A 27,944-nucleotide genomic window follows, 5' to 3' on the forward strand; every position below is an offset into this window, starting at 1 on the left:
ACTTCATTTAGACATAGGCAGAGGCACAATATTGGCCATAACAATACTCAGACTTCGTCATCACTGAAAATTACTGAAATGAGTAGCGGGCTGTCTATGCTCATCAGCTAGCTATCCTGACTGAACGGGAGACATTTTGTAAGGGACTTGTCAGTGGAGAAGTATTATTTCAGCTCTGCTCAACATTATTATGGGTGCCAGAATTCAAGTTCAAGTTCAAGTAGTGTATTGTCATGTGCTCATAAAATGAATTGTAATGAAATTCCTTGTGCTCAAGAGCCAGCTCAACTTTAAAGAATAAATTATATAATTAAAAAAGGTATATTGTGTGTATGGGGGGAGCAATGGGGTGTGTGGGAGGGGGATGATGAGATGTTGTGTGTCTGTGTGTGGTTTCAGTTGATTCAATAAATGTTATTGCACAGTTAAAATGTTAGTCTTCCCATAAGATATAAAATGTCAAAATGAAGTCGCTGCTTCAAAAGTTCAGCAAATTATAAACTGAAGGCTGATTTAACCAGGTGACCAAACTCTTACATTGAACTCTTTAACCTGATGAAATGTCACAGCAGGCTTAATTGGTTTGTTAAGTTTGAGATCGATGGTGAACACAAGAGGAAAACGTCAAATGACATAATTTTACTAACTATAGGCTAATAAAATGACAACAGGGAGAAGTTACAGACGGAATGAACTGCATGTAGGCCTGCCTATCAAATTCGAGACTTCAGAGTTTTATTATAGCATGGGTTTCCTCCGTAAAAAAGACCAGCATTTATCTTCACAGCCTGCGGTTAAAATCCTTAAATTCACTTTATTTGTGGCTTTATTTTTGAGGCAAAAAACGTCACTCTTAACAGCCGCCAGTTTTTGATAAGGCGTGAAACCTTCACCATACTTGCAGTACACTGCCCCCCCCCCCACCCTACATACACAGCACATTATTTCATCAGGAAGCTTCTCCAACACACATCCCCAACATACTTACAGCACACTGTCCCCCCCCCCCCTAATACACAGCACATTGTCTCATGAGGAAGCTTCTCCAACACACATATTGCACACTGCCCTCTCCCCACATACACAACACACTATCCCAAGACCCCTGGCAGTTGGGTTAGCCCCTTGAGCCATGGATCTGCCCAAGGTTTCTTCCTTGGTAAGGGAGTTTTTCCTTGCCCCTGTTGCTCTTGGGTGCTCCTTGTTGGTGCCCCATTCCAATCCTCCCCCACCTTTCTTATGCAGCCCTTGCCACTTAATCTACTAAACCCCTCTTCTACTGCACTTTTTACCCCCCCACTTTGCACAAATAGGCTGACACCAGACATGATTTCACTGCATTTCTTACTTCCAGTAACTATATGCATGTGACAATAAACTTCCTTGTATCCTTGCAAATATGTCTAGGCCAATCCAATAATATCCATTTTCCTTTCTATTAGGCTACATCTGCCTGCCACGGAATCCGTGTTAAGTGGCTAACAGGTAAAACACGTGCTAAATATCACTGAATGTAGACATGTTGCATCACTTCTAGTTAACAGTGTTTAAAATAAATTATGCAACATATCTACATTTAGTGACACTGCCGTGGCCATGATAGCGGAACATCACACGTATGACTTGACTTTCACCAGAGACTTTCTATTGTGGAGACACGGCACTCAAAAAATACTCCATAGAAATGCATGGGGCTAGTTTGTCACGCCAATATGGCCGTTGTCTACACATATCCCACCCCTTCCTCGGCAAAACGTCGACATGTGAATACATTGAGCCAATCATGTGGTGTGATGTGAATACATTGAGCCAATCATTTGGTGTGTTGTGAAGACATCGTGCCAATCATGTGTTGTGATTTCGCCGCTGGAGCAAGATTGGTGTCGTGAAGCCTTGCGCACGCGCAGTTCGACCCAAAGACTATGCCCGATGAGTGCCCATAAAACGTTGGTATATGGCCGCCGAGTGGAGGGACTTGCCTAAAAGGACTTTGCTTTCACTTAGTCATCATTTACTAGTAGGCTAAAGGGTAGCCTACCATGGAATTTGCAAATACCAAATCACAAAGCGAAACCGGATGCATATGGTCATTATTTCTGAGAAAGGCCCATCCTCCCATAGACATAATATGCATACTCCCTCTTCGCCCTTCCTCTCACTACCAACTATAGTAAAGTTTTGTTCCATCTAAATACTCAGGATTTTACAAACCCCTAGGGTGACATGGGGGTGGGGTGAGGGGACTGGGTTGAAAAAAGAGGTTGAATCAGATTGGTAACTTAATATAGTTGAATATAGATAATAGATTAGCTGAATCGTCGAAGCTATTGTATCATAGGTAGGATACACTGCAACAGTGCCCTTCATGCTGATCGCATTACAAAATGATACGAAAGTTAGAGTTGCTGCTTACCAACCATTCCGCTGGAAGAAATGTATTTCTTGGAAGAAGTAGGCCTATGGTTATTTTTCAACAAATCATATTTCTTGTCGCTTTAGAACATCTATCTAATTTTTTTCAGCTAGTTTACCCCCACACAACCAATTTATTTCCATGTCACCTGGGTTTGGGAAGAAAGTGATGGATACTGACATTTCCTTCTCTAGATTTTCTGTGAACCACTAGATGGCGTACGTCACTGGAACTAGAGTCTATCTATGGCTCTGGGACTATTTTGGAAGATCTGCCCTCTAATGATCTACTGAAATCATACAAAAAATGTGCAATTGGTCATATTTTCTACACCAATGCCCTTTACCACACATATTTAAGTGTTATACAGAGCTCGTCTTATGTCTTCCAAATGCAATCAATCAGGTAAATCCATGCTGAATACTATCATGAGGGGACAATGCGACATAAATGACCACTTAATTTTAGATTTAAAAAAAGCGTATGAAATCGAGTGTTAAACGTTGTCATTCAACAAAATTACTTAAAAGGCCGGGTGCTTTTCACCAGGCTCTACAATTTAGGATGGACACACGTGTCCAATCAGCGACAGAACTCTGTCTATTCTTGCCCCGCCCATTAGAGGTACCTATTAATACTGTACTGCCCTGCTGTCACAGTTGCTTACATTGCAATGGGCTTCCTCTAACGTTACTTTTGAAATTATTGCATCAGCACATTGAAATGACAGTGTAACGCCCGTTTCGATTTTAATAAAAGCTACCGAGTTTATGTGAAGAGAAGAGAAACAGCGACAGAGAACGCAAGCAACGCAAGCAACAAATCGCAGCCTCAATTTCACTGGTGAGAATTTGAGAAATCAACGAGGACGGTGACCAGCTGAACGGACTCTTTCCAGCGGCGTATTTTTATTCATTGGAGGCATGACAGAAGGCAAAAACATGATAGAAAACGAAGCTGGCGCAAATACGAACATTGTGACTGATGAAGCTGACGGAAAGACAGAGACGAAACCCCTCAATGTACCTGCAGAGATGAAGGAGAACGGGGACAGCAAAGCCATAACAGAGAAAGGGTCCGAAACCGTTGCCGAGAAAGAGTTTGAGCCGCCGGAGGGAGGATGGGGATGGGTTGTCATGTTGGCGGCTATGTGGTGCAATGGATCAGTATTCGGCATCCAGAACGCTTTTGGCATCTTGTTTGTGTACCTGCTGCAAGAGTTCGGATCACCGGACGACAAAGACCTTCAATTCAAAACTTGTAAGTTGTCTCACGTCACAATATTCACTTAATATTAACATTGAAGACAAGTTAGTGTCTGACTTCCTATAGCATATGAATGAACAACCCATCATAATAGAACCGAGCCCACTCTACTGTACTTGCCAGTCTTGCCCACGTGTGCGCTAACTGAAGGAAGAATGTTAGCTGGTATGGCTGTACTACCAACTTCACATGTTCGTTTTATCTTGATTTGGAATTTCAAATAACACACTCCACTGAGATTAATAATTATGAAGGGAAGATAGCTGGATATAACGCTAAGCATAACACTTAAAAATCATATCAGTAAGGAAAGCATTCACATTGTCAGCTTTGGCTAGTTAGCTAAAATTTACTCTCAGACTGAGGGAAGCGGATGTTAAAATGCGCAACTGAGGGAATTACTTCATAGACACGAAATGCATGTCTGGAATTCATTCATTCATTCATTCATTCATGCATGCATGCATAGATACTTCCTTAGCAAACCACAGTTGACTGTAATTAAACGTGATACTTCCAAGAGTGATACTGCATGGCCATAACGTTGTTGATCTGGTGAGAAATATCTCATTTTCAATTAAATGTGCACAAGGAACTCCGCTTGTTTGTCAGGAACTCACTTTCGCTTGTACTTTAAGAAGCTACTTCAGATTGCACTAAACATTGCTCATGTCAGAACATGTTAGGTAAGAAGATTTTTAAATAAATTAATCAAAACGAACAGGCTACTGTAAAGTTCAAACTCATGCAGTGATATGAATACAAATGCAACACATTTATGTACAAAGTACCATGTAAATATTAGCCATTTGATAAGAATTCTGTTTTTGTGCTTCCCAGAAGTGAAGCTAGGTTTGTTTGTAAACATCAAGGCATCTAGTCTAACTCATCAACATATCATGTTAGGTACCATGTGTGGATAGTGAAATACCCCCTCTGAATTTACTGATTGATTCGTCTTGCATCACTTACACGAGTTACAAAGTGAGTACTTTGTAGTAAAAACTGAACAGGATGATGAGAACTGATGAGTGTTTAGCACTCACTGAGGTGTTGTACCTTGTGAATTTCCCTCTTGTCTTGGCCTTTCACCACATGAATCATTTAGCTTGTGCTGTTACGTTTCCAGCCACCTGTTGAGACAGTCAAGGTTGCTCTTTATGAGATGTGGATGGAGAATGGGATGGAGTAGGTCGCAGAGTGAATGACTCTTAACAAAGTGAATTGATGTTCTCAGGAAAAGTCATATGAAAAGTCATACGTCATAAGACTGATACAATGGCAAATCCTTTAGTCTAAATAATTGTTGGAGATACTGGTTGATGATTAGTGTTGGATGATCTTAATCTGTCATGTGAAGGTCCTAAAGAAGTTTTTTTTTTTAAACTTCATGATTAGTTGCAGATTATTTTAAAATCTTTTGGTTTGGTAACAGCCTACATCTCACAGACAGGAAACACTGATAATGTTGACTAGTGTCGATTAAGGATGATTGGGGGCCTTAATCACCCAAATCCCTGTATGAATAGGCAGTTTGTTTATCACAATGCAGAACACAACACTGAATGGATTTAACTTGATCATCTGTAAATTGCTCAGATATTGATAATTGGCTAACCTAATAGTCCATTATTTGAAACTGGCTGTGAGGCCAGCACTAGGAAGCCTACAGATAGTAGTTACTGCCAGATTTAGGCCCAAGTTAATACTTTCCTGGTCTAGGCTACGTTAGGAGTCGTACCCTGCTGAGAGGCCAAGCTATTCTAAGTATTCTAAATAAAGTTGCTGAACTGTGGCTGCGCTTAAAGAGTTTCTGCCATTAATTTCTTGGGAATATGAGATAAATGAAACATCCACAATGCAGATAAGATGCAGATACAGTAAATGAAACATCCACAAACATTTTGGATGAAATGTGACCTGTTGCTCAAACAGCTTCGTCACCCAAAGTGACTGCATGTATATAAAAATATGGATTTAATGGTACAGTCTTACAGTGGCTTTGTTATGATTGCATTAAAAATAATCCAAGGAAAGCGAATGTACTGAACTTTTGGACTTTTACAAGGTTACTACAATAACAACAAATGCCTCATAAATGTGAAGGCAGTTTGCACTGCATCTAGTATGTAATGTAATGTAATGTAGTAGCCTGTGTCAGTGTTTCCTGTTAGGGAGTGAGCAGGGAAGTGGGGGAGCCATGTGGTTCAACCTAGACACCAGAGACCGAAATTTATTTTATTGGATCATTTTTCTGTTTCTCCTTCCTCCTTTGGTATAGCTTATATGATAAATTTGGCTAGATGTCTTGAGGGCTATATTTGAACTGTGTTGTGCAGAAGTAAACCTAACCACAAGTTGCTTAGTCTTGTCAGAACTATACAACAGTATAGTTAAAATACAACAGTATTTTAAGATGACCATTTACTTCTTGGAGCTGTAGACATCTGGATCAAATAAGAATGTGCCTTAATAGTTTGCAGTTCTACCTTCACATGTAGCAGAGGTATGTCTAATTTGATAATGGAATGCAGTCTGTTAATAAAGGGTGTCAATTAAAATCTCATCTAAAAATTGGGCAAGGACACAGCCCTGTTTATCAACAAACTACAGATGGTGCCCAGTATTTCCCCAGGGCTGGTGACATATGATAGAAAAAATAGAGTGAAAAGCAAAACATGTGGCAGTAATGCAAAAGCAACAACCTAAAAACTTGTGTGAAATAAGATGTGTAGGCATATTAGTGTTATTTTAGTCACACTAAACTGTATAAATATGTGGATTATTTTTTATTCTTTAAAGATGAAGGAAATGTAATATTTTTCCAGACAAATATTTCACCCTATGCTTTTCAGTGTCGTGTGCCACCTCAAGGGTTTCTGTGCCTGGGTCTCTGTCTTGCTCAGCATCATTAAATGTTATGCAAGTAGGGTGGTCTGATTGTGTTGTGTCAAGAGACAGCTATTCTTTTTGCAACTGTGTGCTAATCATGCCATTCACCAAAGACCTCATTTAATCCAGTTGGTCAGGGTGGATTCTTACAACTTACAACCTTCAGACTTGGACCTCCCAGTGTGAGCAGAATGAATGCTTCTAGAAGCCTATTCAGCCTGCTCACTGAGAAGGATAAACAAATTATTACAAGCTAATCCAGTGTTAAAGGCTATGTGAAGACCGCAAAAGGCGTTAGGTTGGAAAGGTTGAGGAGTAGTAAATTTGAAGCATGACCGCAAATGAAGATGTCATTTAGTTTTAAGATGATTTGAACAATGTTCAATGCACAATATTAGTAAGCTTGCTGTGATTAAATCTCTGTAGCTGTGTCAACACAGTCTTCTGACTGATCAGTCATCTAACACAAACGTGAGCAATGAGCACTTCCTAAATGAAAAGTCACTATTCTATAGCCAAATCAATATTGACAATATTGACAAACTCTGGTGATTCTGTAATGCAATGTGATGATGACCCAATCGTCTTGTGTGTGTTCACTGAGGTTTTATACGACAATACCCTCCTCCCCCGTCCAAGGTACAGCTTGTGCCCGAGTCTATGCCAGCACTGAGATAGATATCCCTGCTGGCCACACGTATTATTGACCAATCACAACATGAGCCATTGGGGTGGTGTTCAAAGGAGATCACACCCGCACCCTTGCCTCCGACCTCCAAGAGACCTCCAACAGCTGTAGCTGCCCTGGGGTTTGGTCCTTTTAAGGACTGCCAGGCGAGGCTATTCTAGGGGTTATTCAAGGCCTTGTGTTTAACTGTATTTGGTGAATAATTCAGTGGTCAATTTTGTGTGTGTATTTATTTATATTAATACCGCTATAGCTAGATGTTCAAAACATTTTTGAGCCAAAATCCTCAAGCTATGAACCATCACAGATGAAATGGGTCTTTAAATAAAGATATGCTGGAATTGTGTCATATTGCTCACGTCATCACAAAAGCAGAGGCTGCATGTGTAAAATAACAGAAGTGGATGCAAGACAATGACTCAAATGAGTTTGCATAATCATGTCTGCATGTGCATATTTTTTACATATTTTTTTACATCTTTTCTATCTTTTTTTTCTCTCGCCCCTGTTACTCATGGGCTCTCTGTGAATGTTTAACACTCTGTAAAGCGCCATGAGACATGTGTAATGTTTTGGCGCTCTATAAGTGAAATTAAATCGAAAATTGAAATGAAATTGAAATTGAAATTGAATATGCCCCAACCCCAAACGGATGTCTTAATCATTACACAAGAAACTGATTGGGTCATGCAGGCTGAATTCGAGACACACAATTTTGAGAACACTGTTGAGGGGACTTATTTGTCAGTGTTTTTGCATTCTTACTACGAGATCAACCAGTTAACCAGTTAGAGGAACAACTTGAACTAAACGATGGCCTTCCACTTCAGTAAGCAGTATTTTTCAGGACACCTTAAAGAGGATGTAGAAGTATAGGATGATTAACTGATATCAACCAAGGTATCCAACGATCCAAGGGTATTCCAGCAAATCAGAAATTTGTAACGAGCAATGTTTTCAATGTTAATGATGTTTATCAACATTTTGTCTAAATTGTAACATTGTAAGTACATTGTCCTTTGACCTCGAGTCACAGTTCTGACAATATTTATTCACGGTGGATTTCTGTGAACAGAAACGTGAATCGCTGCTGTCCAAATTAGTTGATAACCCCAAAGCAGACTGCTGTTAATGGTTAACAGAGCTTTTGATCTCTGTCTCATGTTAGCTTGACACGGAGTTCAGGTGAAGGTTGTTGGAAGATAAAGGAGAGAGTAAACACGCTAACTCAGAGTTGCACGTGGGGAAAATGGCATAGCCTTACGCACCAATCTGTTTGCTCTCCGATTCATACTGTTAACATCAGCCCATGGTTTCATGGAAACCAATGGCCTTCTGTGGGACTGGATGACTTTAACAATGCTAGTATGGGGCGATACTCAGTATTACCAGTGTTTCGCCACAGTCTATGATTTCCAGTGTTTCCTGAACTGAATTCTATTTGTGGGGGTAGGTTTGCAGAATTAACTTGAATTCAACAGTTTTTAACAAATTAGCGTAGTGTGGTTATGATGAACCAGATTTAAGCACAATTTAGTACAACCTGGAAAAACATTGTGTGGTGGTCAATGTTGATACTGTAGTGGGCCGCCACAAATATGAGGCTTAGACAGGCTAATTTCTGACACCAATAGGCTATGAATGCTAGTTCTGTCAGTAGCACATGTCTTTAAGGGGGCAGTAGGAAGGTTTACACAGCATACATACTGCATAGCTATGTACCAGCTAGCTGCCATCACAGTCACTTCCCTAAACTTCACACCCAATCCAGGACATGGCAACAATGTAGCCTGCGTTCCGTTTCCCACGCGGCTCAGCCCTGCTCACAGGCTTGAGCCCACAACTCATTCAGTTCCCTGAAGGTTCTATTAAGGTTATATTTTTGAAACCTTTAACAAACGTTCTATAACCGTTCCCTTGAGGTACCTATAGTGACAATGCACAATAATGATATACCTACAGTGTGCAATCGGCACAATGGGTCTATCATCTCTAGCTTTATGTGCTTCCAAGCATGCATATAGCAAGATTTAGTTTGTTGCCTTAAGTAGCCTATATTATTCTTAGTTTGGGTTTTAAAATCATTAGTGTGAGCACACTAGTTTTATATTCATTGATGAATTATTAGGCCTAAACTGTTTTATATTCGTTGATGATTATTAGGCCTAAACTATGAAGTAGACACACAACCATAAAATGTGGAAGGCCTAATGGACTTTCAGAAACCAAATAAAATTAACAATTTGAAATGACTGATGTCTGCTACCTTGGAGACATACAGTCGACAAATGATCGCACATGATGCATAGGCTATACAATGTGCCTAAATGAGTGTAACCACTTATGAGAAGTTGTCCAAATTTTCTTCAGAGAAAATGTGGAACAAAATATATAAATATTTAAAAGACTATATAAAAGACGTTATAAAAATGTCCTTATTAGCTCCTCGTGTTCAGTTTTGAATGTAGTTCAAAGAACGTTCTACAAACGCGCCCTGAACTGTATTTGATCAAACGTTCCAGGAACATTAAAAATATTTTCTTGAATTACATTAGGGGAATGTTCATAGCGAACCTTCCCACACCCTTCAGTGAACATTCGCAGAATGAAAATTGAAAATTCACTCTATCAGAGAACTGGGGTTACGGTTTTGGGCGCGCACACATTTTATGTAATATATAATGAATATACTTTAGTTTTTTCTAATGAGGCTGCCAGAGTCACAGTGGCCCATGCTACACATTTCCACCAAGTTTCATGAAAACTGTGAACAAATCAACCATCCAACATACGGATGAAAATATAACTCTTGGCGGAGGTAATAATGCCATTATTTTTTTGTCGAAATGATCTACAAGTTCAGCAGTTATACTTTCCCGTTCTATAGCAGCATGCATCATGCCCAGCTTCATGGATAGCTGTGTTAACTTTTTGCCCAAATCCTAGCCTCAGCAATTTCCATTCAGCAATTTTCACTCCCACCAAATCCTCCTATAGGAAAAATGTCACAGTTATGCCTTCCAGCTGTGAGCCTCCAGCGTTGGCGTCTGAGTTGCGAGGGCCAGATGTGAACAGTGCACCAGCTCCGCGCATGGGGCCCAGGGGATTAAACGCGACTGGCCCTAATCATTTACGCAAGTGCAGGTCAGGAGGGCTGCAGTAATGGCATGATTTGGGCTCCTTTTTAATGCTTGACATCACAGGGTTGCACCAGGGTGTGCTGGCGCCCTGTGCCAAGATGGAGAGAGAGTGAGAGCAGGGCTGGCACCAGGAGTCTGCTGGGTCATAATTGGTTCAGTGTAACACCAACTAGCTCAAGCAGAATTGTACTGTATAAGGTTGGCAGCCACTTTTCATGTGGGTCCGGTCTTCGAGGTAAAATGGAGGGAACCTTTAGAAGAATTTACAAATCTGGCCCCTTCTCGTAAAATGTGCACCTCTTGGAATTTCTTGTGGCATTTTCAGTTGAATAATTTGCCATTTTTGCTGTCAAAGGGCTGCTTATTTAGGTTATCACATTGAAAGTTTGCTGTCAAATGTTTTCTCTCTGTTTCTCTTCATGAGATGGTGTAATGCTCCTGAAGTTGTTTGAACATGTCTGCCTGTCTACATTTCTGGGGGTGGGGGGGTGGGCATAAGCTCAACATCTTACAACACATCGCCCCTGGATTTCCTCCATAATACATTTTTGCATTTTAATTAATTATATCGCTACTTAGGTTGTATAATCTGACGATTATACATTACAAATTTATAAAGAAAGAAATGTATATAATCTAAAAATAGACTGGTGTATGCAATTGGGTTTGTAATAACTGAAGCTGTTGGGAGCTGAAACAATGCACTAGCAAGGGAAAGGCTTTTGCTGGCTAATTGATTATTTCCCCCCCAATAAAGCCAGAGAGGACCCTGTCCTGAGTTGACTGCACCCCCGTCTGGCACGAGACAGACCAGCGGCCTGTGTTCACGGCGGGAGGGGCTGGCCACGGGCCAGTTTGTCAGCATAGAGCAGCTTAGCCTCCCCAGATCAAACTGAGCCAGTGCGCGGCGAAAGTCAGAGGCCTTATGAACAGCAAGAGACAGGAATAGCTATGCCTGAGCTGGTGGAGCCGCTGCCCACTGCACCGGGTTTCACTCACCACAGCAGGCCAGGCCAGGCCAGCCACACATGGCTAGGGATGGGCATCGTTAAGAAATGATCGATATCGATGCCATTGTCGAGTCTGCTTATCAATGCGATTCCTTATCGATTCCCATATCGATTCCTGTACCATTTGCTGAATTTACTTATAGGATGTCTTTGGGAGTTGTTGGCTTTGAATGTCTAATTTAAAGTGGTTTTAGAGAATGAATACAAAGTGTGCAAAATCAATACAGAAGTTGAATGCTTTAAAGGATAATTCCGGTGTGATATTGACCTAAAGTGTATTGAAACATGATACCGAGTGTGAACGTATGTCTCATAGCCCATATCGACTTGTCCCCTGCACTCAAATCTGGCGCTAGTTAGCCGATGCTACCAACAGCTTTTTCAGTAGTGGTGCTTCGGCATCGGGCTAGCCATGCAAATAAATCACTGTTTTACACCCATTTACGAGGCTCAATGTATCTCCACACTTCATTGGTAGACTTCCGAGGCTCCTGGGGCGCAGTTCAGCCTAATTCCTTGCTATAATGTACATTTCTAGGCAACTCTTGATCGATTGATTGCACAACTAGCACAATGAAGCTGTTCATGCTGGAGGCCGTGAGAAGGATTCTGTATTTACACGTGTTAGTTTGTTGTACAGGTTATGACCTACTTGTACCTCTGAAAGGGCAGTTATACTATACTGGAACCATGACTGGAGGTTAACTGCGAGTTTCTGGCACAAGTGTGTGAAAATGAGATCTTGGGAAGAGCACATGCACATGGCTGTGCACATGCACATGGCTGTGCACATTTACTTTAAAAATGTTCCCCAATAAAACTAACAGAAGACTACAGATTTATCTAAACACAAAGAAAGTAACCAGAGTATTTTCCCCTCTAAAAACAGAATCTGATTGAACGATATACCAACAACACTTTGGAGAAGACATTCGAGGTCCACTCTGTGACCAAAGCAGATGGCATTTAAAAGTAGCACTGCTCCTACCAAGCCATAATCACATGATATGTCTACGCATCCCAAACAGACTCATGGATGCCTGGGTCCATCTCATTTACATATGTCATCACTCCATGTCATGTCAAGCAAGTTACACAAGTGTACTGTATGCAAACAACTTAAACGTTACAAAGTTCCGTGTGTAGAGGACTGTACGTGTAGACAAGAGTCTGGCCGGCATTGAACATGCTGTGCTAACCCAGTGACCCATAAACTTTTCTATGAGCTGTGACATATTTTACAGTCTAACAGTCAAAAGAGATGTGGTGTGGACTGTTTCAGATGGGTACTCTGACGTCTAAAATGAGTTTATTTAGCCCTTTGGCAGTTTTGGAGGTTTGTAATAACATATAACACCTTTGTGTGGAACTATTCTAACATGTTTGGCTGGTGTTCCTAGGTTTTCTAGAAAACTTATTTTCACTTGCCTGCAACTAAAAGCTTTTTACATAAAAGCCATTCTGTATACTAACAGATACCACCTTCTGAAGTCATGAGGCTATCCCTGGGGTCATGGTTATTTTTCTAGATGGCCTGTGTTTCCCAAATGGGCCCACACCGAGTTGAGGAAAAGGGAAGTGGAACTGCTACTATCGCCTCCATCAGGGCTTTGCCACCTTCCGTCATGTGTTTGGACGTGGACAAGTGGCCTCCTATTTGTGGTGCTTCAGGAAGTCAGAGCACAGGATGGGTTGCACCTGGTTAAGGAACAACCTCTCGTGCTCTAAGTTTCCGTAAACCAGGCACGAAGGAGTGTTTTTTTTTTTAATGCTCTGAGTGTAAGAAGTCCCAAAGGCAGTTTTGCACCTAACTAAAGCCAGCAGCATGAACAAACAGGCCGGTTATAGGCATAGGCATGAAATAAACCTGAAACAAATGAATAATCTCTTCAAAGTATGATATAGGCTACTATCAGATGGTCACTTTAACATCCACATTGCCATCCATCATCCCACTCATATGAACTTTCCGCCATCATTTCACCATCATCTAGTGCTTGAGTTAGGACACATTTGAAAATGTTATATTGAAGGATCTTTAAAGAGGCAGTTGATCTGTTTTTTAACAAAGGCATCTTTAAAATGTAGAACATTATGATAATCAAGTATCCTGTTTGCCTAAACAAAGATAATCAAGTATCCTGTTTGCCTAAACAGAGATAAAGTATCTTTAATGTCTGTCATACCTTAATACCCTGTACTAAGTGGAGTGAAACAGACGGATACCTGGACATTTGTTTTGAGCTAATTCTCCCAGTGTGGGGGAGTAGCAGGGTAGTTCTGACATTAGTCTGGCCAAGACGGAGGGTTATTGGGTTCAGACAGGGAGAACACGAGGTTATGAGGTGAATTTGGGAAGATTTTCATCTCAGCCGGTGCCGTCAGTGACAGACTAGCCCCTGGGGGGAGGCGCGGGGAATCTCCATTGGACGTAACGGCAAAAGTCACCAGCCTGAAATTGCATTCTCAGTCTGGACTTCTGAAGGGCTTGTTCAGATGCATTTAGTTGTGGATTGGCCAACAGATGAAAATGTAACAGTAATATCCGGCTCCGTTTGGGAGGTCATTGTGTCCTTTCAGCCACTTGAGAACATCCCACTGTGAATTTGAATGGGTTCACGACTCCAGTTACAAAATAGTTTTCCCTGTTGTCACTTAATTGGTACTCAAGGAAAAATGTAACGTAAATGGGGATGTAAATAGAAGTCAAGAGTTTGAGGTTAATATTGTGTTTATATGCTATTGTTTACGGACGTCGGTATTGTTTATATTTCATGGAAGTCAATGGGTCGAGTTTATTCTTGGAGCACCCTTCACCCCAACTGCCCTTGTACTAGCGCCTGATTATCTCTATGTTCCTGTGCCTGTGCAAGGTCGTTTCCTCTCCGCATAACTTGATAAACAAGTCAAAAGGTCAAGTCGTCTCTTCAGTTTCAGTTATTATCTAGGTATCCTGATGCAGTAATGGTCACACATCACACATCACAAGACAATGCTGTCTCAGAAAGGAATGTGATTTCCTCTTAGGAGAGAGATGAAACCAAAAAAACTCTTGAACTCATCAGTTTCGCCAGAGAAGCAGCAGTTACGTTTCCCTCTTTGGGGCTTCAGCCAGCCTGCAAACTTGACAGTGCAGCAGGAAAAAAAACAACGTGATGTGAGCAGACAGACTGTGTGTTTCTACCCTCACTACCTGTCTCTGTGTCTTGCCATTTAAAGAAAAAAAAAGAAACATTTCTTCATTTTGGCACTCCTTCCCTGTACTATTGCCGGGCAAAGGCCACCTTTTAACCCCTTGCAGTCTTGCACAATGGTTTGCCGTGTGCTGTGCACACCCCACAGATTCTTGTTTTTCTGATCCAAACGTCAGCTGTTTGCCTTTCGTGGCGGTCCGAAGAAAAGCCGGAAACAATATTTATCAGACGTCACGCAGCTTGTTTATTTCCAAGTGGTGATCCCTCTCTGTCTGGGTCTTGCTGAACACTGGAGTCCTCCCTGGACCTGCTGGGAAGGGAGAACTGAGCTGCTGGACATGGCTGTGCAGAAAAACAACTGCTGGACACAGAGAGCTAACCCTGAGGCCATATTTTTTTTCAGTTTGACCTGCGTAGGTGTTTTTGAGGCTTATTTTCTTGGTGTTATTGATCCTTGTTGATTTAAGGTTTGATCCTGCACATGTGCGTTTTTGATTGGGTCAGTGTGTTACATTCATCAGGCGATCAATATGCGGTGCTTGGTAGATCTCTGAGGCCCAGTTTTGTTTGCCCATTCCATGCGTTCACTTTCAAACAGATTTCTTGTTGATATATAGGGGCTTGTGACATATACGTACTAATGTTTGCATATCCTGTTAGGCCTTGCCTTCACAACCTTTTATCCACTGGGCTTTCAAAGAGTCAACCTTCACCCGTTAAGCTGGAGTCCAGTCCAAAGGGCAAGGCAGACCCATTCATGTAAATTTAACAAGTAAACACTGACAGGAAATGTTCTGCCTTTTGATAGCTCGACCCTTTGGCGTGATATAGCGAAGGCTTGGTGGGGACTTGGGGGAAAAAACACCATCTGCAATAATTGATCGCATTACCTCCTTATGCATGCATCCTCATGTACTTGTGTGATGTTGCCTAAGCTTTTTGTCTAATAAAACATCAACATATCTTCCGTGTGTGTGTGTGTGTGTGTGTGTGTGCAGCATGGGTGGGCTCCCTCTCCATGGGGATGATCTTCTTCTGCTCCCCCATCGTCAGCGTGGTCACAGACATGCTGGGCTGCAGGATAACAGCCATAGGAGGTGCAGCTGTGGCCTTGGTTGGACTGCTGGCCAGTTCCTTTGTCACGTAAGTGCCCCCACTCCCACCCAGAAAGATGGATGTGTTTCTTGTGTATCGCTGGTTTCTCCAGGTTAGAATTCCTGCCATATGACTTCAGGCAAATGTTATGCAAACCCTGTTTTGTGCCAAAAACATTTGGTTAGTTGTTCACCGTAAGTATAGGACGATTTCGGTGAAATGCCCAAATTGTCAGGTGTGGACCTCTGAGGCGTGCATCTGTTCAGGCCACACACTGTTCCTGTGGTACCGTGGGTGTGCAGCTGAGCCGGCTGCCAACTCATTTGGAAGAGCGAGTGTTCAGGCTTCACACACAACCACAAACCACATCCATTAAAAGTAATCAGATCAGACACACAATCCTCCCACAGCTCATCAGTTAAGCCATCATTCCCACGGAGCGTTTTATTTTACAGTGGATTTGAACTTTTTTATCATTCATTTATGTGCTGTTGTTGTGCTGGGTGAGATTCAGTAGCTGAGCTCATTTGGGTGAAATCTCAATCCTGTGGCTCACCCCTAAATCCACAGCCATAAATGTCCACAAACACCAGATATGTGCTCAGGCTTCTATCTAGAGACGTTTCTGTTTCATTGGTCACGTTATTTCACCATCTTGTTACACCAGAAGTCTTTCCACTGAATCCAGCAAGGATACAAGGATACAAGGAAGTTTATTGTCACATGCATATAGTTACTGGAAGTAAGAAATGCAGTGAAATTATGTCTGGTGTCAGCCTATTTGTGCATTAATGGGGGTAAAGAGTGCAGTAGAAGAGGGGTTTAGTAGATTAAGTGGCAAGGGCTGCATAAAAAAGGTGGGGGAGGATTGGGATTGGGTGGGGGCACCAACAAGCATAGGGTGTTATGCAAGTTTATCATACAGTAAGGTGTATTAAGCAATGTAGCAGGAAACGGAATGTTTGGGGAATTGCTCTTGTTCAACCGGTCTTTAATAATTAGAATGGGCTTTATCTTGGAGACCTGAAATGCTTGGTCAGGGGGCACAAAGCTTAAAGACATTTAGGGCATGTCCAGTCCACATTCGGCGTGATTTTGTGATCAGATGTCGGGCACATTGTTCAGATGTTTTGGAACTGCTTAGGCCTTGTGATCAGATGTCGGGCACATTGTTCAAATGTTTTGGAACTGCTTAGGCCTTGTTCGTCAAGACACAGTGCCATTGTCACATTTCCTAAAACACAACCATGTTGCAGATATACTAAAACAAACACCCTCCTAAAAACACCACTGTCTCGTCATTCTCAGGTCCCTGGGGCCCATGTACTTCACCTACGGCATCGTGTTCGCCTGCGGCTGCTCGTTCGCCTACCAGCCCAGCCTGGTCATCCTGGGCCACTACTTCAAGAAGCGCCTGGGCCTGGTCAACGGCATCGTGACGGCGGGCAGCAGCGTGTTCACCATCACACTGCCCTTCCTGCTAAAGGTGCTGCTGGAGCGCGTGGGCCTGCACAACACGCTGCGCCTGCTCAGCATCTTCATGTTCCTCCTCATGCTGGCCGGCTTCACCTACAGGCCCCTGCTGCCGCCCACGCCCAGTGGCAAGAAGAGCGGCATCAAAAAGGTCTTCAACGTCAACATCTGGAAGTCGCTGGGCTACCGCATTTGGGCCTTCGGGATCCCTGCAGCCCTCTATGGCTACTTTGTGCCTTATGTTCACCTGGTAAGTGTGTGCGTGCGTGTGTCTCTGTGTGTGTGTGAGTGTGTTTCCTTTCTTTTGTGTGTTTTCTCTTCTGTACATAAATGTCTGTCCATATATTGTCACAGTTCCAACCATTACATTTATACAAAAACATAGGGTGAGTTTTCACAGATGGGATTGTGTCTGGCTAACCTGCAGGACAGATCTCCGTAGTGTCACAGGCAGTAAGGAGAGAGCAGTATTGATTCAGCTTGTTTTGATCTGTCCGAGAATTTCTCATCATCTCTCGTTTCCATCTGGCCCTAGGTCAGTGAAAAATATCTTGTTTTTCACACTGTTCAGTGTACCTGAAGGATTGTAACTGCCGTGTGAAAGTGAGGTCCTGAGACGTGTTTTTCAGCTCGTCCTGGTGTCAGGCGACACGAGAGGAGGTGAGCCTCAGCGTGCAGGGAGACCGGAGCTCAGTCACGACGGCGCGTAGCGCATTCCATTGGTGTGGCGCGGCGCGGTGCGGTGCGGGGGGAAGGTGATGGGAACCCTGCGGTAACAGGAAGTGGCCGCTGCTGCGGGGCCTCCTCTGCAGGCGGTGTGACGGACAGGCTAGCTCAGCAGCGCGCCGCCGACCTTCAGACTCGTGAAATTACGGCTTGTTTTTTCCTCTCCTCTCCTGCCTGCCTCAGCACAAATGCTCAGAACACGTTGGGCAAGGCCAGTTCAGTAGGTCGTGTGGTATAATTTACGGTATCACACGGATCGGATCATGTGGCTAGTGAGCATACGCTTTCATGTGGTTAGCGTATCATAACTTGACACATTTGGGAGTTTCGGTGAATGTATTCAGACGCAAATGTGAGTATATAAAGAAAGTTTACATTATGGCAAAATAGTCTTTGTTGTAGGGTTACCTCCATTTCATTTGGCCTTACTGGCTTTTGACTCTGGTCTTTGCCTTATCAGACAAAACTGGCTCTTGAGAATGTTTGAATCTTAGAAACAGACACGCAGACGTTTAAAGTTTGACCAGAGGGTCAAAAAGGCAGCATAACAAGAGGCCCATCTCAACGGAGTCACCTGACACCAAGTTGACCTTTATCATGACTGACATCTACTGTATGCATAAAGGCTTCCAATATCTGATTGGACATATCACGGCTGCCTTTTACAGTTGACATGACCCTCCACACACAAGCTGCTCTGTTGATGTAAAGAAAATAAACATGAATGAGGAGACATGATCTGTGGGCAGGAGAGCTCCAATTACAGTCACAACTATGTAAGACAAACACATGGCGTATTATTCTTGTATTCCATACCATCCACAAGATGTCAACGCCTCTTATTTTGCTGAAGCTGCACCTCAGAAGAGATGTGCTGTCTGTCTGTGGTGAGGCAGGAGAGCTGGGGCCATGCTGTGTGGCTCAAGATGTCACTGTTTATTTGGACATGGTGACCCTGTTATTGAAGGGATGGACCGTTCCCTAGCGGGCTGTCTGCCTTGTGCAAACAGCTTTCTCAGCTCTGCTGGTCAGACAAGGACGCAGCACCATAGCCTACGGTCAGTTGACTGTCAGAGCTCTAGATTCAGCAGTGAGAGAGCAGAGAGATGTGTTATCACATGGAAAAATTATGCAGAGCTGAAATCTGGCCTGAAAACTGTTTGGCTTTTAGACTGTTCCCTGTTATCTTAGCCTCCTATCAGTTCAAGTTTGCAAAGGCCAAAAGTCCAGGTAGATCCACGTCTTTCTCTCTCTCCTGTTGATATGCTGCAGATATGAAGGAGTTTAAGAACATCAGAGAAATGTCTCAAATGAAGAAGGGTGTTTGTGGCAAGCAAGAACATTGTGAAAGAGCTTATTTTTGATAAGGTTATTGTGATCCTTGCATTGAAAACACATTCCTTCTACTCGGAAAGATTGCTAAAGGCATCCAGTTGCGCAGTACTGGAGCTCTGGGATGTTCTGGCACGAAACTACTCATGTTCAAAGTCTTAAAGAACCTCCAGAACATTTAACTGCGGTATTGGAACTAACCCAGTGTTTGCATGTATGCTGAGTCATGGTACAGCACGGCTCTGCCTGCCTCTTCCTCTGTGTTCCCCTATTTGCATGTATGCTGAGTCATGGTACAGCACGGCTCTGCCTGCCTCCTCCTCTGTGTTCCCCTGCGATCCCTCTCAATGAGCCATTCTGATTCTAAGTCTCTTGCAACATTCCCAACACATAGAGTATACTGGCACCGGGCTACGTATTTATAGAGCAGCAGCTCTTAATAAAGCACACCAGTGGGAGATTGCAGTTAAGCGGCTTCGGTGAGCCTGTGGAGAGAGAGACTCCGCAGCCGCATGAAATGAACGTGAGCTGAGGTGAGAAGTTGAGAGGCGCCCCCCACCCCTCCCTCACTCGCTCTCTCTCTCTCCATCAGTTTAGTTTATATTAGCGCCCTTTCAAAGGGCCTGTGCTGCGTCCACCACTGAGGCCATTCCAGTCCTTGAACGTCATGAGCCTGTGGGAGACACCCCAGCTGTTTACCTCTTCCCCCTGACCGTTCCAGAGGGCCCTGACTGTGTTTGCGTGGGACCGATGTTGCGGCGCTGTTGCAAGCGTAGTTAGCAGCAGAGCCTTATAGATGGGGAGTTGCGACACAGTGGGTGTTCAAAATTCAACTCTCTATCTATACAGTATGGCTCTGGTTGGTAGTAGCCAGAAATGCAAACACACCAGAGGCCTTGAATAGCAGCCATGAGGCATGGCACGTGACAACCTGCATGGTTGATTCAGATATGATGCTAACATGCTGACATTATGCGGTTATATGTGTAAACAACACCGACGCACATGAACAGAATCTCCATGGTTGAACAGGTTGAATGTGGTTGAACATGCACATGAACAGAATGTATGTTCTTCGCTTCGTTTACACACGAGCACATTTACATAATGTCCGTCGGAAATACTAGGAGGACAGTAGTGTAAGAGCCGACTAAGTACGGAATTCCAAATGGCCGGTTATGTTGTTCAGATATACAGTACGGCCCAACCGCTTGACATCCGCAGAACATGCAGACTTACTCCTAGGTCTGAAAGCAGCTATTATTAACATTGCCAACTTTAAACAGAGATTTTTCATCCGCCATGGATTGGATGGGTTCAAGATAAGAAGGAATATTTGAGAAAGTTGAGTAAGAATACCTTCCTTCTCTTTGCCAGTGCAGAAATGAAATTCATTTTGCACCTTTGACAACATCATGCCGTTGTTATCAGTACTCCAGTTTGCTGAGGCAAGGTTTGCCTCTATTATCTCATTTCCTTCACAGAGCAAGAGTGCAGTGGCAAAGTTCAGCCCATTTATTTATTTAACAGCCGTCTGATACTAGCAAGGAATTAGTAGTATTGGATAGGCTACATGCTCTTATGCTGTATGTTCACTGAAAAGAAAATCACTGCCAAATGAAAGCAAACATATATGGTTTTAACAATGCCTATGAAAAAACATTTTCAAAGTAAGTGTAATAAAATGGTTTTAATGACTTAGTGTGCTTTTGTGCTTGGCACAGCCCTTCATTTGGTTAAAAAAAAAAAGGAATAATGTTGCATTAGACTACAGGGATGGAAGATGGCAGGGATAGAAGACTTGTCCTCTGAGTTGCCAGGCACATCATCATTGCACAACTTGCCTATATCCTAATCTTACATTAAAGTGTGTGTTCTCTTTACACATTAAAGAGATAGTATAGCAGTTTAATATGTCTATGTTTATACAGTGTTTCCTATGTGTCTGTTTTGTGTGAATTTGTGAATTACAGTGATTATCTATCTATCTATCTATCTATCTATCTATCTATCTATCTATCTATCGCATTTTAAGGCACCTTGCAATTACATGAATGGATATTCAGTTAACTATTGTGCACGCCCCGGCCCTAATGTGATAAGGCATTATGATTACATTTCATTGTGGGACCTGATGATGCAGCTCAGCCTGGCACATCCTGTTACGTTGCACCAGATTCCTACCAGATGTTCTCTTTACTAGACATGATAGAATTGACCCTCTCGAGCATACTGTATCTGCCTATGTCAGATGTCCTCTTTACTAGACATAATAGAATTGACCCTCTCCAGCATACTGTATCTGCCTTAGTCATGGTTAAAGAAGAGGCTTCACACCGTTCCAAGGAGAACTTTGGTATGGTATTCCCATGACCCATCATGCTCGTTTAGGTAAGGCAGGGCCTGAAGACACACACACACACACACACAGGTGCCCTTTGACCTTTCCCGATGTTTACACCCCGGGGTGCCAGTGCGTGATGCTCTCCAATTTTCCACTCGTCCGTCAGTGAGTGGCCGCGAGGCCCATCTGGTGCTTTGTGTGGGCTGTGTGTGTGCTGAGCCCCTGGGGAGGAGCAGCTCCGCTCAGGCTGCGCTGCCCTGATGAAGTGCTTTCCTTGCAGCCCAGGAGTTAATGGAGCAGAGCGTAAGCCCAGGAGTCACTAATGGAGACTGTGTCATTGCATAATGATGCGTCAATCATCCACAGAGCTGCATGCGTCTGTGTGTGTGTGTGTGTGTGTATGTGTGTGTGTGCGTGTGTGAGCAGGGGGGCGGTTGTGTGTGTATGCACTTGGGTTGGATGTGTTTTTTGTTTGTTGAACAGCATCACTTTAGCTTAAATGGCTGGTCTGTTTCAGGGTTGCTTGGAGAGCAGACATACGGTCAGGCGCTAGCTCGGCTATCAGAACATTGTGGACTCTCCTCATTCCTCCCCGTGTTTTTTTTTTTTTTTTTTTTTTTGCGGGTTTTGCTGTGAGTGGCTGGCGGGGCTGGTGGAATAGAGGCTCTCTGAGCACTGGAGCAGGAAGCCCAGTGGAGTCCCAAGAGGCAGGGGCCTGGCGCGGCTCCAGGCTGCAGGGGCTGCTCCACCACTGGAGCCCACAGATTGGTGCTCAACTATGGGGTGGACTCTCAATGCAAGGGCCCCCCAAACTGAACCATCTGGGTTGCAATCTTCCCTTTCTGCCCTTCTCTCTCTCTCTCTCTTTCTCCTCCTCTTTTAGGATTGGACTATACAAATGGATTCCATTGGTATACGTCAGCATCTTGGGGGTAGTTGGAATGCAGGAATGGGGGTGTGGGTAGTAAATATGAATTATAGACTCAGGGCCAGTGGGCCAGTAGTGTAGGATGACAGCCCGCCCCCAAGAGCAGGCAGGGCTGAAAGAGGGGGTGCAGCCCCTGTCTATAAAAGTCATCTGTGTGAAACAGAACAGGATGTAAGGCCCCTGAAAAAGGCCCCTCTTTGCTCAGATACGGCCAGGCACAGACATGCACAACACATGTAACTTTACCCACGCTCGCCAGCACTAGAACAACCCACACACACACACACACACACAACAACCTATCTGTGCCACTGGCACTCATCTACTCTACGTTCTTTTCTAACAGCTTCAATCTGTCTCAAAGAAACCGCATGAAATTAAATTAAATGAAACGCACTATTAACAATGGATTATTCTTCACTATTTACACTGTTATGAAAGTAGCCCAGAGTTTGTTTACATTTGTAAAATTCAGAGGCTAAATGTGCGCAGGTACAGCAGGGTCATTGTACGTGCGCACGTGTGTTTGGTGAGCATTTGTTTTCCCATGATGCAGTCCAGGATGTGTGTATTAGCTTGTCTCAGCTCATGCTCATGTGTGTCTCTCTCTCTAGATGAAACACGTGGAGGAGCGATTTGGGAAGGACGCCAACAAGGAAGTCCTGCTCATGTGCATTGGCATCACGTCCGCTGTGGGTCGTCTCATTTTCGGCAGGGTGGCTGACTATGTGCCGGGGGTCAACAAGGTGTACCTGCAGGTAATGACATGTTCCTCTCTCCAGCTGCCACTGCATTTCGATTTAGAAACTGGAGCTGCTTCTGTTGTGGGTCTGAGTATGTAGATTGTGATCCGTTGGCAGCCCAGTGACTTTAGGATCTTAGACTGAAATTCAAATGGAAGTGGTTATAAACGTGATTTAACATACCCCCTCCCCCTCTCCTAGGTGATGTCGTTCCTGGTGATTGGCCTGATGTCCATGATGATCCCGCTCTGCAACGTCTTCGGAGGGCTGATCGCTGTGTGCCTGCTCATGGGCCTGTTTGATGGCTGCTTCATCTGCATCATGGCGCCCATTGCCTTCGAGCTGGTCGGCCCACAGGACGTGTCCCAGGCCATCGGCTTCCTGTTGGGCATGATGTCCGTGCCCATGACCGTAGGGCCACCCATCGCAGGTAGGTTAGGCCTGCTCCGGCTTAGCTGATAATGGAGGAGCATGAGGAAACCCCTGAATGCTCTTGCTCATCTTTGCTTTGCTGATCTTTGTTCTTTTAGCTACTAAAGCTTCTAAACAACAAACACTAAATTCATTGTTTGAATTGACTGCATGGGAGGTGGCTGTGAAGAAGTAGCCGGATATTTAAATATTAGATACATTGCTCCAAAGAAAAATGCTAATGCAAGCCCGGTATGCTGGAGTGCTCTTGGGTAGGTTGTGAGGTGAGAAATTCTGCTCTCACAGTGCCCTCTGCTGGCTGTTGCCTGACAGTGAATCTCAAGGCAAGCAAGGGAGAGTTTTATGTTCATTAGGACGGGCCATGGCTTAGTAAGGTAGACTGTTGTAGAATAGAAATTCTTTATAGCTGAGGTAACAAGCTAGCAGCTTCACAGTTGGTTTAGTGTCTTAAAGAAAAGCAGAAAAGCTATTGCCAAATGTTTGCCAGATGACTCGGTAGCTGAAATGATGTACTTATCTCGGAGAACAACATGCCAACATTCTTACTCATTGGCTTGTAATGAGCACAATTATATGCACAGCTAAAAATGCACTGCGTATGTTAACAGTGGAATGTGAATGCACAGGCAGCAATTCTTCCTGTGAGCGCTAGTTTAATTAGGCTAACGTCTTGCCTATGTCACAGACACATGGCAGAGTGAGAGGGAGCAAGGCCAGGTCATGTGCAAACGGTTAACACTGTCCTGCTGGACAAGTGGGCTATTTTTCTCACTGGAATTCCACAGTGTGGAATTTAATATAGGTTGAGTGAAACGTCAATGACAGGGATAAGTAAATGAAAGAGACAAGCTGTCTCTACTCATAGAGACATGTCATGGGGCTCATCAGCTCGACTCAATTGGCTGTAGAGCTCTTTGTGTGTGTGTGTGAATCTGTAGATGATGGAGGGGGTTGGCAGGAGGATGTTCATGTATTCTGATATCCTATGTTTTAAATCAACTCTGTGGACTTCCCCCATGCTCCCACTGACAGGTTACCTGAGGGACCGGCTGATGAGCTACGACGTGGCCTTCTACCTGGCAGGTATCCCCCCCCTCATCGGCGGGGCCATGCTGTGCCTCATCCCCTGGGTGGAGCGCCGGCGTAAGGCCCGCCTGGCCAAGGAGGCCAAGGAGAGTCCGCAGAAGATGCTGGAGAACAGGAGCAGCAGCGGAGGCCAGGGAGATGTGAGGAGCGCCGAGCCCGAGTCTGTCATCTAACACATGTCTGTGTTCCGCCAAGAAATCACACACACGGACACACACACTGACATGTATACATATACATATACATACGGACATACATACATACATACATACATACATACATATGTGTATGTTTGATTATGTATATGTATGTATATGTATAGACACGGGGCATTCTTAAGAGTGAAAGGCTGTATGGTTTTATATAGTGCCAAGCATGAGTGATTTGTGTTTACCAGTGTATGCCTACTCAGTGTATTTGAGGGAGAAAGAAACGTCTTTAAGCACCAAAACATATCAACGAAAAAGCCGAAGTGTGCATTGTTAATATGAATGTGATCTTTGTGAGCTATGCATAGGACTGTGGTTTTCTATCAATCTTCCAGCTGTCAAATGACCTTGAGGTTGTAAGGTGGAAATGAGGAAAACTTGAATTTTTTTACAAGGGAAAAATACATTCTTTACCAAGGTGCTTTTTAAATGTTTAACAAGCGCTTATCTGACCATGGAAATGGCACATCCTTGGCTGAAAGCATTGGCCTTTGAGTTGTATGAGGTGAATAATGCTGTAACTGGCATGAGCCTCGCGTTTAGTTTCTATATTTAATGAATTTTACTATCCCTAAATGTCATCTTTATGAAATAGTGCATGCTTAGTTTTTTCAAAAAAAAAAAAAAAAAAAGCTTTGAATTGACTTAAAAATGTAGCCAAAGAAATTGACAAGGTAAATATATATATACTTAAATATCTTTGCAATGTTTTTTCATATTAATATTCATGCAATTTTATTATATTTTGGCGATGAAGTCTATTTTATGAATAGCCATTACCTAAGGAATGAGTGGTATGTTATTTTCTTAAGGAACAGGAATGAATTAATGCTGCGATGGACCTCGCCCATGTGAATGTATCGGTGACTAATATTAGACAGACTGTCACTTCAAAGAAGTGTTTTATTTTTAGAGATGGTGTTGGGGGAGATCTTAGTTCTAAACGTTCTGTATCACATTGAAGCACAATAACTGATACATGCAACATGCCTTGAGAGATTTCATCTCCCACCAAAACCTATAGCATGTCTCGCACAAAAGCTTCATTCTGGGCCAAATGACAGTGTCGTTGCACGTATTATGTCTAAGATGCTGGAGGGTGGGCAACATGACTTGCTCAGCTTCTGCATGCCAGTGCTGTCAGTACTTAATTTCTTGACAGTCGGTTGATTTCTAGCACACTTTTGTGTTGCGTAACACCAAATATTTACAACCATTTATATGTGCTGATTACCAAATTGTATTTACTGACCATATGCAACATCAATGTTACATGTTAGTCGTGATCATTTCAGGAAGTTAACAAATGAAATGTATTCAGTTATTGTATCCATTTGTTTTCCCATCTTCCTTCCTTTATTTAATTATTAGAACAGTAGTTTTCAGCAGATGTAAAACAAAATAGTATCTAAAATGCTGTTGCCATCATATACTATTATTCAGTATATAGCCATATAGACAGACAGACAATGGATCAAGTTCAACAGATCCTTGCAGCCACTCTTCCTAATCAACCATTAGTACACCCCTCAGCATCTCAGCACCAAGATTTGCTTTGCAAATGACAAACATACAATAAAATGTTTGCATTGCCTGTACACATTAGAACTATTTATGTTTGTTTTATGCATATGCAAAACACATGCCAATTTTGTTGTCATAATCTTGTTTGCTAAAGTAGCTTCTACCCTTGAATGATTCTTTATATACAGTGCATAATGTAAAGGAAGGTAATAGTTTGCTTGTCATACAACATATATATATTTATCAAAAGTACATGAAGGAAACTTATTCCAGAAAATTATAACTGATATTAATAACATATCACCATGATTGATTTCCACTCAACTTATTGAGGTAATATAACTCATCCTGCTGGGGTGATAGTAATTTACAAATAATTTAGTTCCAAAAGAACTATTGACAAATTCAGATACTGGTTTGATATTAATTCAGGACAGATTTGTAATACAGTCTACCTCAATTGATGTGATTTTTTTTTTTCTTACTTCATAAGGGATCTGTTATGACACACCTGGTGCAAGCATTCATTGATGCGCTTGGTTTGATTGGTTGACCACTAAAGGTGTGTTCATACAGCTATCCTTTTCATTAAAACTAACACGTTGACGTTTGTTAAAGGACATCCTCTTATTGTTTTTTTCTTTTTTAGCAGCTTTAATATTGGTTTGTTGTATTCCATACACGATGCAAGTGTTGGCAAACTGCAAAGTACAAACGTTTGTAAAAAAGTAATGTAATGTCTCTACCCTGGCCCTTGTGTTTGATTTAGTGTCCCACTGAACTATTTCAGTATTTGACCTCAATGTTATGTTCAGAATGTGAATTATTGAGTCATATACTTTTGTTTAGCCAGTGGAGAAACAGAAATGAATTGATCTAGGTGTTCTGTTGTTTTTTTGTTGTGTGATTCAAATCAAACTGCGCATTCTCTTCCTCCACACATTTTCAGCTGCTTTTGAAAGTATTAGAACTGTATTTTGAATATGTATGCAATATATAAATCTACACCACAAAGTACCTTATCCATTTAATTATAGTATTTAGTTTTAAGGTTTTTACTGAAATATTTTTGGATGACAGCCTGTATATGTATGAATTCATGAGTCAAGCCCCAAAATGATCACCCAGAATAAAATGACTTGAGTACCTTGAATTCATATGAAGACCTGTACCTGTAACAGCTAAAGTGATCTCAGATTTGGGTCATCCCCATCTGTTCAAAAAATGAATATCAAAATCATTCTGAATTGTGTTGCAGTGGGAGAATATGTTCATTTTTGACAGAGTACTTCAAGTCAAATATAGTTGCAATTAGTTATTAACATTCACATTATTAATCAACTATGCTCATAGTAGAATCCTGAAGAACCAAATCATATGACCAATCGGATTGCCTGGACTTTGGACCCGACTAACCCAGGAGTTTGGCAATGGGTACTTTTTTAATTA

The 27,944-nt window shown here is 42.6% G+C and overlaps 1 protein-coding gene across 1 annotated transcript; it reads left to right on the forward strand.

The window, feature by feature from the left end:
- The first annotated feature begins 3,071 nt into the window (after window positions 1–3,071).
- Window positions 3,072–27,648, forward strand: LOC125299589 (monocarboxylate transporter 10-like). The gene is made up of 6 exons (XM_048250921.1): window positions 3,072–3,673; window positions 15,602–15,746; window positions 17,007–17,421; window positions 23,116–23,259; window positions 23,446–23,674; window positions 24,709–27,648. Exons 1-6 carry the CDS (start codon window positions 3,337–3,339, stop codon window positions 24,933–24,935), a joined length of 1,497 nt encoding a protein of 498 aa, XP_048106878.1. The 5' UTR covers window positions 3,072–3,336; the 3' UTR covers window positions 24,936–27,648.
- The last annotated feature ends 296 nt before the right edge of the window (window positions 27,649–27,944 follow it).

The sequence above is a fragment of the Alosa alosa genome, chromosome 8 (genome assembly GCF_017589495.1).
Source record: "Alosa alosa isolate M-15738 ecotype Scorff River chromosome 8, AALO_Geno_1.1, whole genome shotgun sequence".
In the NCBI taxonomy this organism is placed as follows: domain Eukaryota; kingdom Metazoa; phylum Chordata; class Actinopteri; order Clupeiformes; family Clupeidae; genus Alosa; species Alosa alosa.